A 14715-nucleotide genomic window follows, 5' to 3' on the forward strand; every position below is an offset into this window, starting at 1 on the left:
AATATCTAATCTAAATCTACCCTCTTTCAGTTTAAAACCATTCATCCTCATCCTAACACTACATGCCCTTGTAAAAAGCCCCTCTCCCTCTTTCCTGTAGGCCCCCTTCAGGTACTGGAAGGCTGCTAGGAGGTCTCCCGGAGCCTTCTCTTCTCCAGGCTGAAGAGCCCCAACTCTCTCAGCCTGTCTTCATAGGAGCGGTGCTCCAGCCCTGTCATCATCTTTGTGGCCCTCCTCTGGACTCGCTCCAACAGCTTCATGTCCTTCTTATGTTGGGGGCCCCAGAGCTGGATGCAGTACAAGAACTTTTGCCTCTAAAAACTTCTGGCACCATCCAGCCTTCCCAGGTTTTTAACGTGAGTTATTTCCTAAGCTTCAGCTTCCCGAGTGTCATTCCGAAAAGTTCGTTGCCGGTAAGCGACTGGCAGTAGAGGAATGAGGACCGCTTTCCCCGGCCGCAGCCTCCCCCGGCGCAGGGAGCTGTCCAGCACCGCCGCGGCAGCGCGGAGCCGGGGCCGGGGCGGCCGCACCGGGAGCCCCTGCGCGGACACGGCCGCTCCCCGCGGAGCTTTGCGCTGGTGTCGGCCCGTTTCCCCGCTCCCCCTTCGCCTGGATGCGAAGCACAGGAAGGGGAGCGGAGCGCCCTGTCCGCCCTCCCGGCTGTCGGGGATGCGCGCAGGGCGGTGCAGCATCACCCCGGCGCGGGGGAGCGGGGCCAGGCGGGCGGCTGCGGACCGCGGCGTGCGGGCTGAGCGCGACAGGCGGGCGAGCGGGGCGGGGGGGAAGCGGGAGGAGGAGGAGGAGGAGGAGGAGGGGGAAAGGGCTCCAAACAACACGTGATTCCCGCGGAGCAGCGAGGGAGCCGGGGGAGGGGAGAGCGAGGGCGGGCGGCCGAGGCAGAGGAGGGCAGCAGCCGCCGCCGCCGCTGCTTTAAAGCCTCCCGGCGCGGCGTCGCGCAGCACCCGCCGCTCCCCCGGCCAGGCGGCGGCGAAGCGCGGAGCCGGGCAGAAGCGCTGAGGGTCGCGGGCTGCGCCGGCCCCGGCGCTGCGCCTCCGCCTCCCGCCCAGGGACATCCGCGGCCATGCGAGGCGGCCGCCCCCGCGGCCGGGCGGTTCGGCGGTGCCCTCCACGGCTGTCCGCCGCCCCGCGCTGAGCCCAGCCGCCGCCGTCCCGCGGCACCATGTCCCGGCGCAAGATCTCCTCGGAGTCCTTCAGCTCGCTGGGCTCGGACTGCCCGGAGACCAGCCCTGAGGAGGAGGGCGAGTGTCCCCTGTCTCGCCTCTGCTGGAACGGCAGCCGCAGCCCCCCCGGCCCCGCCGACACCCCCTTCGCCGCCGCCGCAGCCGCGGCCAGCGCCGGGGCGCGCCGCGTTCCGCACCGCCGGCGGGTCAACCTGGACTCGCTGGGCGAGAGCATCCGCCGCCTGACGGCCCCCGCGGTGAGTGCCCCGCGCCCGGCCCGGGCCCCTCCGCGCCGCGCACAACCCCGCGCGGCTGCCGGCGGCTGCTCCGCGGCGCCGGGTCAGTGTCGGGAAGGAGGCGGCGGTGCTCGCGCCCCCGTCCCGGACGTCCCCGCGGGGCCGCCGGAGCCCCCCTGCCCCGCCATGCCCGCCCCGGCTGCGGGTTGGCAACCCCGCAAACCTGCGGAAGTGAAGATCTCGGCAGCCCGGTGCTGGAAATCGGGTCGCGAGGCGCAAATATGCGCAGCTTGCCCGTGTAGCTGGATTCGTCACCCAGTCCCAGTTTCCACCGAGTCCCTTTCGGAATTCAAAGAAAATCGTAAAACCATAAAGTGCTTATCGCTATCTCGTACTAGCAACAGTTTTTTATGAAAAGTTACATCTGCATGATGCATGGCATGCGCGTTCTTCCTTCACCAAAGCGGAGGTGTGAACTTCTTACATTTATAGGGCTTTTCCATACTGAACGAGGTAAAAAAAAAAGTTTCGACTTCGTGTTCAGAAATATTTCAGCAACAGATTTCCCTGTGCCTCCCAGATGCGCTGACATTCCTGAGATACCAGTTTCTTAAAGTGTACTTTGAATCCATGACTGATGGTTATCTGGATAGCTACACCTGTAGCTGAGGATCAGTGAAGCATGGCGTATGCTAAAATCAGCAGTGAATTTGGGTAGAACCAGTCATGTACGCTGGTACCGCTTCGTAGACTGAAATCAGTGGCTCAGGAATTCTGGTAAATTTCATGTAAAATAGAAGGTTCTTCTCCAGCCTTTCTATTGTGATTGTGCTATGCTCCTATAAATACCATCTATGACCATCACCAATTTTTCGTCACGAAGTTTCAGTTGCAAGTGAATGCTTGTTTGGTCTCTGAGATATTTTAATGTGTTAAGGTATAAAACATTAATTGCACAAGTAGTCTTGATCTGTAAGGTGGCTGTATCTGCTGTTGTGGCATTGGATCATCTTTTTGCATACTGTTATCCAGCTTTTGGAAATTACTTATGAGTGTCATCGCCATCAGCTGTCAGTTTGCTTTGGTTTTAATATACTCTTTTCTGTGTGGTGTTTCTTGAACTGGCCAGACAGGAGTAGGCAAGTTGTTTAATGGGAGAAGTTTGCAGTGCATTATATAGCTGATAGTCGTCCAGTTTCAGTTAAGACTTTTCTTTCCCATTGATTTTTTTCCCTCTCCACTGGGAATCTGGTCTGGTAATGCTGATATTAATAGATGATATCTCAGGTGACTTGTCTTGTTTTAGTACAAAAAAAATGAAGCTATTTAATTTTATAATAATACAACGGTATAATTAGAGCATGTGTTACCCAAAATATTTGAAGCATTCTGAAGTAGCTCAGTGCAGTATTTTTAGATAACCTTAGTATTTGTATTTTCCCAGCTTTGACTGTTACCTCCTGTATTGAGGTGCTACAAAAGACAATTACAGTTTTACAGCTTTGATGAATTGTTGAATTTGTTTTCAAAATAAGCACATTCTTTGAGTGAAGAGATGAGGAAACTTTCTGGTTTTATAGTCCTCTTTCCTTCCTGCTCTCCGAGAAATTTTGTTTAAGAATGCAAAAATTTCATCCAGCCTGGTTCTGATGTCCCAAACAACAGCTTCCATGGTTTCCTTGGGAGATAATTATAGCAACCCTTATTGCTGAAAACCTGTGTTCTTTTTAAATTTTAATATGTAATACATATTGCTTAAAATTTCCCTTTTTATTTTTGCATCATAACTAGTGCTTCACTCCCATGTTACACATTTTGGCATTAATTAACATGATTAAGTCTAAAAAGTTATGTTGTCACTGCCCTGATATAAGAGAAGAATCAGGTCCCCGCCTTTTCATTTTTCACTCTGAGAATTCACTGTTCAGGTGCATTGTTATTTTGGTGCATTCTTTTCTTATTGAGAATCTGTTCTGTGATACTGAATATATGCCTTCATGCAACAAGTCAAGTTACCATATGTCTAACACTTGGAATCTCATTATTTTTGCACATCTGCTAATATAAATCAGGAATAAAGTTAATTAGAAGTAAAAAAAAAGTTAGTGTCAATGGGACTCATTTCCCTTATTTGTAAAATTAAAAGGCAAGTCTGAAGGGTGCGTTGACATATGTTCTTTCTGAACAAAAAGCTTTAATACTTTTACTATGGATGTAGGTATATCTTCATTCCATGATACTATAGATATGGGTCTCTGTTAAGTATATAAACATATATTTATATACATATGCGTGTGTGTGATTGTATATACTATATATATTGCCTGCAATGGCTTAATGTTTTCCTTTCCAGCACGAATGCAGCAGCAATCTGTCCCCATCCCAGTGCTGAACACTTTCAAAGCTAGAAGGATGCTACCGGTTCCTCATGTTTATACTTAGCCTTAATTTTGTGTTTTTCTTCAGCAATGGCTAGGGTTGAAATACCGAGTAAAATATTTTTTTTGTGTTTTCACTGAGGAAAAATCCTGTGTGTGTGTTTAATACTACTGTGGCATGCAGAGAGATCTCTGGGGTGATGTTTCAATGTGGCAGTGGCAGGGGCTACCGAGAGCTGCTCTGGGGATGTAGAGAGCTTCGAACTGAGCAGGAAGCAGCATCCAAGGGGTGAAGGAGTTGAGCAAGAGGGGCGTCTGTGGGGCAAGAAGGCCGTGCAAGCAGGCTAAGGCTTACGAGTGGTAGCACAAAAATGTGTATGAAAATATTAGTATCTCCTGTGCAATGTATTCATGAGTTAGTACAACTGTACTGTCAATGGAAAGAGATTCTGTAGAGTAAAATGCAGTAATGAAGTATTTGATATATTTTATACTAAAATATAGTGGAAAGAAGTTATTGCATTTCGTATCACTTGTAATCTTGGTCTCAAGTTTATCTGAGCACGACTTTGCACAAATATTACTTTTTTGTGGAACTGTGGGAAAAAATGAAGTGAACCTTGCTGTGTTGCAGCCTTTAATCCAACCCCTTCTGCTTGCTCCCAGAGATCAGCTTCTAGCACTTTCCAACACACATGATTTTCCAACTTTTCTCTTAAATACATTTTTAGAGATTTTTCCTGCAGTGGTTATACTAGAGGATGTAGGGGCCTGATCCTCAATCAGCACAGGGTCATTTTATGTTCTGGTGGGTTTGTAAACATTTCCCAACATGCCTGGACGGTTGAAGGATGGATGCTATTCACCTGGAACTTGCTTGCCCCAAACCCTCTCTTTTTTAACAGCCAGAACTAGGAGGATGATAGGGCTCACCTCCCACCGAAATAGCTGCATATTTTGGGGAAAAGTATGTGGTGATGAGGAAGATGAGCAGACCTCCATATGTACCCTACGCTGGCATTCGTGAGTAGGGTGTGCTGGGAAGAGTCAGGGAAGCAGGGTGCACTGGGCAGGGATGCAGAGCAGTGGCAACGCAGGAAGAGAGGCAGCTTTTTGTCACAGCTGCACTCAACAAACTGACTGTGCATATACTGAACATAATGTCGAGTTGCTGCCCTCTTGCCCCTGAAGCACCATTGTGCTGAGTAAGCAGGAGCATCGACAGCAGGAGGGTTGAGGCTCTCCCAGCAGCCGGGCACAGCCAGGCACTGCAGCCCAAAGGGTCGGGGTAACTGTGCCCAGCCAGGGCTGTGCTCAGCACCTGAGTGTGAAGATGGTGTTCTGTGGGACCAAACCTGGCTGCTCAGTGCAATAAACTCCGGGCATTGCACATGCTCAGCACTTGTGACTCCTTTAGCTCATGAGATCATGGCCAATGGTGCTCCATGCTTATTGCCCCATGTCTGGCTCTGCCCTCTCACTGCCTTTCATCCCTGCAATGTTCCCGCAAAGCTGAGCCCATAATTGTGTAGGCAGCTCCCGTCCACTCTAACATGATCCTAAATCATGTTGCTGACTGGACACAGATGTCCCTTCTGCCATCCTTCATCTGAAACACCATCAAAGAGTCTTTGGTTACGTACTCTTATCAGAGAAATTTGGAGCTAGATCCAGCTGTCGCCAAAACAAATAGGTGCCGTTCTCAGTGGGCTGGGTTCAGTTTTTTGGAGATAAATAATAAAATCCTGGGAACTTAGTAGAGACGTTGATGTATGACCTTGTTTTTAAGAAATCAACTGCAATACTTATATGTACATCACAAGCAAATTTAATGATATATTTTTCTTTGGATTCCAGCTTTGTTGTTGTGTTCCATTTTAAAGGATGAATTTTACACCCACAATGACATAAATTTTGATTAATTATAAACAGAGATTTTTCTGCCTATGTGGGAATGATATCCTGGCACCAGTGGACACAGTTTTATCCTTTAGAAATGCCATTCAGTATCTTACTGAACTCCAGTTCCTTGCAGCAATTTTCACATTTGCTCCAGTTCTCTCTTGACTTGTATCCAATACTAGGCTGAAAATAGAATCAAAATCAGAAAAAAATAATTTGTCACTGATTTGAAAAGTCAAATACTCTGCTCCCATTTAAGGGGCATGGACTACCCTAAAGGAGCTGAGAGTGACTGGGCATGGATTCAGAGGATACTGTGTACCCCTAAGCGCTGTACTGATCTTTCTGGAAAGAGAATTACAGCATGACACAGCATTAAACTGACTTACATTTCCATTTGATTTTATTTTCTGAATGGCCTATGTAACGCATCTCTTGAACTATAAACATTATTAAGTGAAAATAGCTTCTGATATATGTTTCTGTTCATTCAGAATTCATTCAGAATTATTCCTGCTATTCTTTAAAGACCCAGTTGAAGACACATTAAAGAAAGAACATTTTTTCCTATTTAAGTTAGGAAGCTGCTACTGGCTGCCGCCAAATAGTTTGAATTTAAGAATTGTCTTTTTGAATACAACCTTTTTCCTGACAGTGGGAGAAAAGTGAACCTCAAGACATTTGTTCGGGTTAGTGTGTAGGCTATTACTTATGTCACAGAACTGCTGTAACTTCAAATTGCTTAATTGCACATGAATCCTCCAGTGAGTGGAGGTGAGGTTTTGGTGGAGAAGCCACAATATAGCAGCTCAAATCAAACCTGGCTCCATCATAAACCTCTACCACTTACTCTCAAGGAATAACTTCTCTTTTTAGTAGCAATAACAAGTTGTTGCCACTAGCAGGAGAGGTACAAATTGATTTTACATGAGATTTTGAAACAATTTTGCACCAGTATTCTGAGCTCCTTATGACTCACAGTAACCCGTCAGATATATGTAAGCTCTACTATTGTAGGAATGGCTTCTGCCTCTCTTTCTGAATGAAGTAAGGTAATATCAAATATATCCCTATCAGCAGTGCGATGAGCTTATTCACTTTATAGCCCGGGCTAGATGAGCTTTATGTGAGTAACATCCTTCTCAGGAATGAGGGTGTGGAGGAAAAAAAGCATGAAAATGGTGAAGAAAGGCACATCCCATGAGAAACTCCTAATATCTAATTCCAGCAGGCAAGCAGGATATTTTTTAAAGTATAATAAAATCAGACTTTTGCCCAGTATCTTTCAACTTTAACAGAGAGAAAAAACCACTTATACACAAGGTCACATGAGCAGTCTGTAGCCAGTCAATCTGCTATTTCATAGCGTGGAACAGAGCTGTGGTGTCTTAAACAGGAACATTCTGGAAAACATTATCAGTATGAGGATCACGGTGGGTTTTGTTTGTCTTGTTCGGTAGTTTAACATCTCATGCCAGGGAACTTCAGCCTCAGCAAATAAAATATTAAATCAGTTTAGCTGCACCCAGGGGCCTGCAGCATTGCATCGACCTTGATGAAATTTTATTTATGGTGAGTTTGAATATGTGAAATCTAGTGCTTAGACCGGTCATAGTAATAGTTGCTTTTCAAATGTTTGTTCGGTTCCAGGCTGAAATCTTGACTTCCTTACAGTGCTTGGAAAAAAAACGTGCCTCAGAAACGTTCATACATTGCAGGCATCTTTGCTGCCTGGAAGCAGCGAGCACGTCCCCGCTGGGGAACAGGCCTGCCCACAGCAGATCTGAACCACTGGCCAGCAAACCAGAGCATGGCAGCACCCACAAAACTGATCTCAATTGTTTTGCACTTCTCTGCCTCTCCCCTGGCCAGAGCGTCCAGGTGCAAATAACAGAGAAAGACGTTGTAAAGTAGAAGGGAACATTATGATCGTCAATATATGCCCCTAAGCAGCAGTGCTCAGTCGTGACTACATCAAAATGAGGGTGAATGTCCTTCATTTGCAACTGCTTGAGCAGAGACAGTTACCATTTCAGAGTGGACCAATGTACTCCTGGTGAGATGTATAATGTTGACGCAGAGAAAAGCCCTCTCTTTCCTTCTACCTATTGTGCTAATGTTAAAAGCTGTTATAAAATGCTTTGAGTAAAAGAAATTGCTCCATCTCATATCCAAATTCTTTCTAGATATGTCTGCTTGCTAACTCTCTTGAAAGTTTCAAAATGAAGACAAAAAATCTGTGGTTTGTCTATAGGTCTCAAAGGGATGAGCATCTTCGCAGCTCTGCATATGAAATTAGGTCCAGTTATACTGAGGAAATTGGGGTTTTTCTATCCCAGCAGAAGAAATTCCTTGAGAAGGACCGACATGTAAAGCCTTTCCTTTCCTGTCTGTCTGCTAGAGTAGCACCGATGATTTTATATAGTAGATGTGAGTTGCATTAAAAGATGAACAGGTAGCATTAGCAGTAGATCATCTATTATATTCTCACCTACTGAATACAGTCTTTCTGCAGCACAGAACAGATCTTTTATCCATTCCAGACATGGCTGAAATTCAGAGATGAACAAAGTGATCCCAGCCGGTCTTATAATGGATAGCACCCTGAGATATTTATCCTTACCTGTCAAGGAGTTAGACTAGATGTTCTAATAGGCAATTTCCATCTGTAATGTCTGTGATTCTTCTAGTTGAAAGGCAGCTGGGGATGCAGGAGTTATAATTTCTAATTATTATTTAGCTCTGTTTTATTTCTTTAGAGTGTTTGCATTGTTATTGCCATGAAATAGTATGGGGTGAAATTCTTAGTCTCAGTGCTATTTATTAAAACCAGGCATTTTCTCTGATGTCCACAAGTATTTCTCTGTGAAGAGTACCCCAGTTTGCATGAACTGAGGAGCAGAGCGGTCTTGGGTTTAGCTGCCAGGTAGTATTGAGCTCTGGTCCTGTCTGGATTGTTGTGGGCTGTTGTAGGGCAGCTCATTTTGCCTTCAGCTGTCAGTAATCCTGCTCCGAAATCCCAACCAGTCCCCTCCTGGGGATTCTGCCTCTTCCTCTCTTGATACCAATTCTGGTGCTAGTCACGGATGTCGTCAAGCAGTTGGTGCTTTTATCTAAAGCACAGACTTCAGGAATCAGGAAGCTGGTTTTCACAAATCAAAAAAAAAACCCCATTTTTAGCTTGTACAGTTACAAAGAAATAAAATGAGTGCACCGTAAAGGTTCAGAAGCTAGAGAATAATTTTTTTCCTGATTATATTATCAAAAGCACTATTAAACCCCCAAAGATTTTTTTTTTGTTTTTGTTTTAATTTTCAAATGGTTGCTTATGTTGCGGCTCTGCTTCTCCATTTCTGATTTCTGTCTGTGCCCTTTTCATTCCATTCTTCAGCTATTGGGAGGGAACAGGGAGGGCTCCTGGCTGTGCAGGACCTGCTAGGGACCCTCCCTCCTTTCTGCACCATCAATAAATTGTCAGATGCCAAAGGAGCCTTCCTTTTGTTTTTCAGCTCTGCTTTTCTCTAGTTGCAACAATTTCAGTGTTTATCTCCCCACTCCTGGCATTTGGGAATGTTGATAAATGTTTGTCTTCAACTGGAGCCTTGATTATTTGTTTAAGGCCTTTTTAATATCAATATTTTGGTGACCAGAAGGACAGGGAAAGAACAGTTTTCCACTGCTTTCATGATCATGGGGTAAATATTAAAAAAAAGCAAACCAGTGATGGGATGTGAGAATTACTATTTTGCCATATATTTCCTTCTGAATGGGCCAAGTGTACAGCAAATCGTGTGCTTAGAGTCCTGTAATCACCTATGCACAGTAACTTGACTAAAATTGGTTGTGAAAGATGAAAAAATAAATGTTTTTCATTAATGAACAATCACCAGCAGTGAAGCCAGCAATTAAAGTCTTACCCATCTGCTGAGTTAGGAATTGAACATTACAAATTCAAAGCATGTAAAACTTCCAACATCAAAGTTCTGATCTGGCTGAGGTCTGTGGTAGCTTGCCTTTCCCATAGGCAAAAGTGCGGATTCCTCTAGGAAGGACTTTGCAGCTCCCCAGGACACAAGAGTCTGGAGGAGCCCCCTGACTCGATGGACTTCCTTGAAGAAATTCAGATAGAAGCAAAGTGGTTTCTAGCTGAGCCTGTTGTGCTCTTTAGTGCTTCAACTTTCATGTTTAAAATTTTAAGCCCTTGAAGAAATTCAGATAGAAGCAAAGTGGTTTCTAGCTGAGCCTGTTGTGCTCTTTAGTGCTTCAACTTTCATGTTTAAAATTTTAAGCACTCAAGTTTTTAAGAGCATGACTGCTGAAGCACTCTGAGGCTCAGCTAGGAGCCACTTAGCTTTTACCAGGGAAAATCTTTGAAGCCTTATATTAGGGTTAAGGAGAAACTGTCTGTGTACATGGCTGCTCTCTTGGCTCGGACCTTCTTGTTCCATACAGTTCCTTTCTTCTCTAATTCTATCTGGTTGTCTTAGGATGCAAAAGGAATGGGATGGAGAATTTGAAACTGCATTTATGTACATTTAGGCTGAGTCATCTGGGATCCTGTGTGCAGTTCTGTCACCTCAGGGTGGGGTTTGTCTGTTCTTACTTAAACATTTAAAAGATGTCTTAAGTCTAAAGCAGTCACTCAATGTCTTTTCTAGACAAAAGGAAGAAATGGGTATTTCTAAAGACTGAGTCCTCAGACATGTATTAGATGCCAACTATAAGATGAAATGAATCACTTTTGGTGCCTACAGTTGGGCAGATGAGCCCTACCATTTATTTCCAAAGGTCTTGCAATCAAATGAAAGACATTTTGGAGGCAACAGAAGATGGCTAGGGAATAAACTAGTTTCTGTCCTCTGAAGAGAGATTGGAAAGCTTATGTTTGATTGCCTTAGGAAAGACATTTATAACAAGGGATGCAATTAAAGTGGAAGTCCTCTCCCCTTTGTCTCCAATACTGGAGGCAATGAAGTTAAAAGAAGGGAAAATTAAAGTAAAAAAGACAAAAACCCATTTTATACAATGTCTGTTTAAACTGGGATTATTTTTCAAAGGATGTAGTCCGAGTTAAAAAAAACACCTAAAAAATTTCAAGATCATTTAGACAAATATCTTCATAAAGAATTTCTCCAGTTAGTCTTAAAAGCGTCTTTGAGGAGCTATTAATCCTCTAGCTTCAGCTCTTGAGCCAGTTTTGTACTACTGGGGAGCCAGGTGAGATCTAGCGAGAAGGTCAGATTTCTCTACAAGTGCATCCTGCAAACAGCAGCGGCTGTCATGGCAGGGGCACCATGTTCAGGATTGCTACCAGCTGCCGTGCAATGGCAGTGGGCTTTGGTTGTAGCACTGAGTTGCCAGGTGGAAGAGTTGTAGGAGTTAGTGAGCAGGCTGTATGCATCAGGGAGGATGGACGGGTCTTTCCAGAGGCTCTGCAGAGCCAAGACCCTGAGCCCCATGTTGCAAGTAAGGAGGGAAAAATAGAGATAACCTTTGAGGGTCAAGGGTCAAGGGTGGAAGGAGGAGGCTGGAGCTTTGTTACTTCTGACAACACAACAAAGGCCCCTTTTCCACCTGTGGTTCAGCAGTTGCAGAGCAGGTACGGTGCCCTGGGAAGTGGTGGGAGAGATGACCTGCCTTGCGGTAAAGCATCAGAACCACCTGAGCCTCAACCCTTAGAGGCTTCAAGAAAAGGAGAGTGGTAGGTATCAGAAACTCTCTCCTGAGGAAACAGAGGCACTCATCTGCCAGACTACCTTCCTGCCTCAGGAGGTTTTCTGCTTGTCAAGAGCTCAGACATAGTGTTGCAAAAAGGCTGCTAAAGATTGTCTCTTGGACTGTGACTCCTGCTGCTCATCCATGTGAGCACCAGTGATACAGCCAGGGGAGACCTTGAGTATATCAGGAGTGACTACATGGCTTTGAGTGCAAGGGCAAAAGGTGTGGGTGCCCAGTGTCCTCAATCCGGCTGGTGAGGGGGAAAGGCTCTGGTTGGAGCAGACGTATCTAGGAAGGCAGTCCCTGACTGTGTGGCAGGTGTTGCTGGCAAGGCTTTTGTCTCCATGGGCATGGGGCACACTCTGAGGAACAAGGACTGCTGAGCCAGAATGGCATTCATCTGACAAAGTGAGGTGAGGATTTCTTTGCTAACAGGCTTCACAACCCTGTGAGGAGGGCTTTGAACTATTCTTGTCATGGAAGGGGTTTCATTCTCTGAAGAGAAGGGGGAGCAGTGAAAAAGTATCAGGGGAACAACAAGATGGAGAAGGCTCTTATGGTTACCTCATGAAAGCAGCATGACTGGGAGCCTATCTCAAGTGCCTGTGCCCAAATGCAGGCAGCATGGGGAGCAAAGAGGTGGCATTAGACATCCCCATGCTGCCACTGAGCTTGGACCTCCCGTGGGATTGCACCCATCCTTGTGTGGAATGGCTCTCAGGATGGCAGGGCTGCAGGAGATGGACACAGGCTCTTCAGGAAGGACAGGCTGGGAAGGTCAGGTGAAGGAGCTGCGCTCTATGCGAAGAGGTGGCAGCAGTGCCTGGGCAGTTTCCTTTGGATAAAGCAAGCTGACCAGACCATGCGGGTCAGGATCAGAGGAGAGATGAGCAGGAGCGGTGTGGTGGTACGTCTGTTACACACTGGCTGGTCAAGAAGTGAAAGCAGTAGAAGCCTTTAGACAGCTGGATGAAGCCTCAAAACGGCAAGCCATGGTACTCATGGGGGACGTCAGCCAACCCAAAATCCACTGGAAGGGCAATAGGTCTGAGCACAATCAATGCAGGACATTTTCGGAGTGTGCTGAAGACAGTTTCTTAATGCAGGTGATCAATGAGGTGACAAGGGGGGGATACTCTGCTGGAGCTATTGCTCACAAACAAGGAAGAACTGGTTAAAGGTATAAAGGTTGAGGGCAGCCCTGGCTACAGCGATTATGAGATGCTGGAGTTCAAAACACTGAGAGAAGTGGGGAAGACAAGTAAGTGGAATCACAACCTCACACTTCAGGAGAGCAGATTTTGGCTTCTTCATAGATCTTCTTGGCAGGATCCAATGGGCAACTAGCCTGTAGGGTAAACGGGCACAAGAAACTGGTTGATCATGGACCCTTTGACACGCTCCTCAAAGCACAAAACCAGTTAATTATGATGTGGAGAAAGTCGAGCAAGCATGGAAGAAGGATAGTATGGATGAACAGGAACAAGGACCTCAGCACAGAGCTCAAATGCAAAAAAAGATGTCTACAGAAGCTGAAAGCAGGGATGGGATGCCCTGGAGACATATTGAGACACTATCTGAGCATGCAGGGATGGAGACAGGAAAGCCTCCCAGTCATGGCAATCAGGGCGGGTATTTGATGCCTAGAAGAAGGCAAACATCACACCCAGCATCAAGAAGAACAAGGAGGATCCAGGGAACTACAGACCAATCAGCCTGAACTCAATACTTGGAAAGGTCATGGAGCAAATCCTTTTGGAAGCCTTTTCTTAGCACAAAAAAAGAGCGACAAGATGGTGCTTGGGAACAGCCAGGCCAAATTTTACCCCTTTATTCCCTTTAACACCCTTTACACACCTTTATGCCCTTTACCAAGGATGAATTGTGCCTGACCAACCTGATTGACTTCTATAATGAGATGACTGGCTCAATGGATGAAGGGAGGTTGTAGACCTTGACTTTATGAAAGTCTTTGGCATGGTCTCCCATAGTGTCATTAGAGTCAAACTGGTTAGATATGGACTGCTTAAGTGGATGATAAAGTGGGTGGAATATGGAGTGGACCTCAGGGCTCAGAAGGTGGCCATCAGGGTCACAAAGTCGAATTAGCAACTAGTCGCCTCTGCGTCGCCCTCAGGGATTGGTACTGGGGTCAACAGAGGACTACCAGGATGGTCAAGGGATGGAGTATGTGAAATCTGAGGAGGGGCTGAGGGAGCTGCATCAGTTCATCTTTTAAGAAGAGACAGCTTTAGGAGTATCTTGTTGCAGTCTACAGCTGCCTGATCAGGGTGTGTGGACAAGATGGAGCCAGACTCTTCACAGGGCTGCACAGCAGAAGGATGAGAGGCAAGAAAGCTAGAAAATGGGAAGTTTCAAATCAGTATTAAAAAAAAAAAAGTCACAAGAGTGTTCAAACACTGGCACAGGTTGCCCAGAGAAGTTGTGGGATCGCCATCCTTGGAGATACTCAAAAATAATCTGGAGAAAGACCTGAGCAACCAGTTGTAACTCAAATTACAACATGATTCTATGATTCTGATTTTTTACCATTTATTCTGACACATTAGGGTTAGCCATGGCCTGATGTCTGGATTCAGAATTAGTTCAGGGAAGTCCTGTGGCCTCTGCCATGCAAGAGATCGGTCTAAATACCTTCAGTGATCTCTTCTACCTTATATTCCGTCATACCAGATGGAGCTTGGATATGTTCAGGTATGGCAATTCTTGGATTAATTTACAGATAACAATAGCAATACTGGCATGTCTTAATTTGACTTGCCCTTTGAAACATGAACTGGTATGACTATTCCTTTTGTAATGCATACCAAATATTAGTAAATCATTATAATCAAAATGAATTGTTAAAATTGACCGTTTTAGGTAATAGTCACTATTTTACATTTATATTAAATCTTCCATTTTAAGTGGTCTTGAAGCTTTAAAACCTCTCCAGTAAATACGTGCCACTGGGTACCTGCATGGCACAGACTTACATTGCGGTGGAGGAGGTGTATTGTTATAGGCTGTCTCTTACCTCCCTGAATGGCAGAACTATGCTTCTTGGAGAAGTGATGTGTGTCATGCTACTAGGAGAAGATTTAGCTATTTTGCCTCCATCCAGTCTTGTCATTGGATGCAGAAAAGAAGTGGAAATATTTTCCTGCCCATGCTCTCTCTCATGGGCAATGGGTAGTCAGTAGTGGAAGAAGCAGTACACCAAACTACCCTTGTAGGCAGCTGTAGGCAGGTGTCATATCTCTCTTCTCTCTCTGTTTTGTTTAGTCATGGCCATAGTTA

General features: G+C 45.6%; 1 protein-coding gene across 1 annotated transcript in view; it reads left to right on the plus strand.

The window, feature by feature from the left end:
• The first annotated feature begins 1164 nt into the window (after positions 1–1164).
• GUCY1A2 (guanylate cyclase 1 soluble subunit alpha 2) overlaps positions 1165–14715 on the plus strand; it is a 177343-nt gene continuing 163792 nt past the window's right edge. The window contains exon 1 of the mRNA XM_068425146.1: positions 1165–1438. Coding sequence (XP_068281247.1) covers positions 1181–1438 — 258 coding nt within the window. The 5' untranslated portion in view covers positions 1165–1180. The remainder of the gene's footprint in view (positions 1439–14715) is intronic.

This window comes from Nyctibius grandis, chromosome 2 (assembly GCF_013368605.1).
Source record: "Nyctibius grandis isolate bNycGra1 chromosome 2, bNycGra1.pri, whole genome shotgun sequence".
Taxonomy (NCBI): domain Eukaryota; kingdom Metazoa; phylum Chordata; class Aves; order Nyctibiiformes; family Nyctibiidae; genus Nyctibius; species Nyctibius grandis.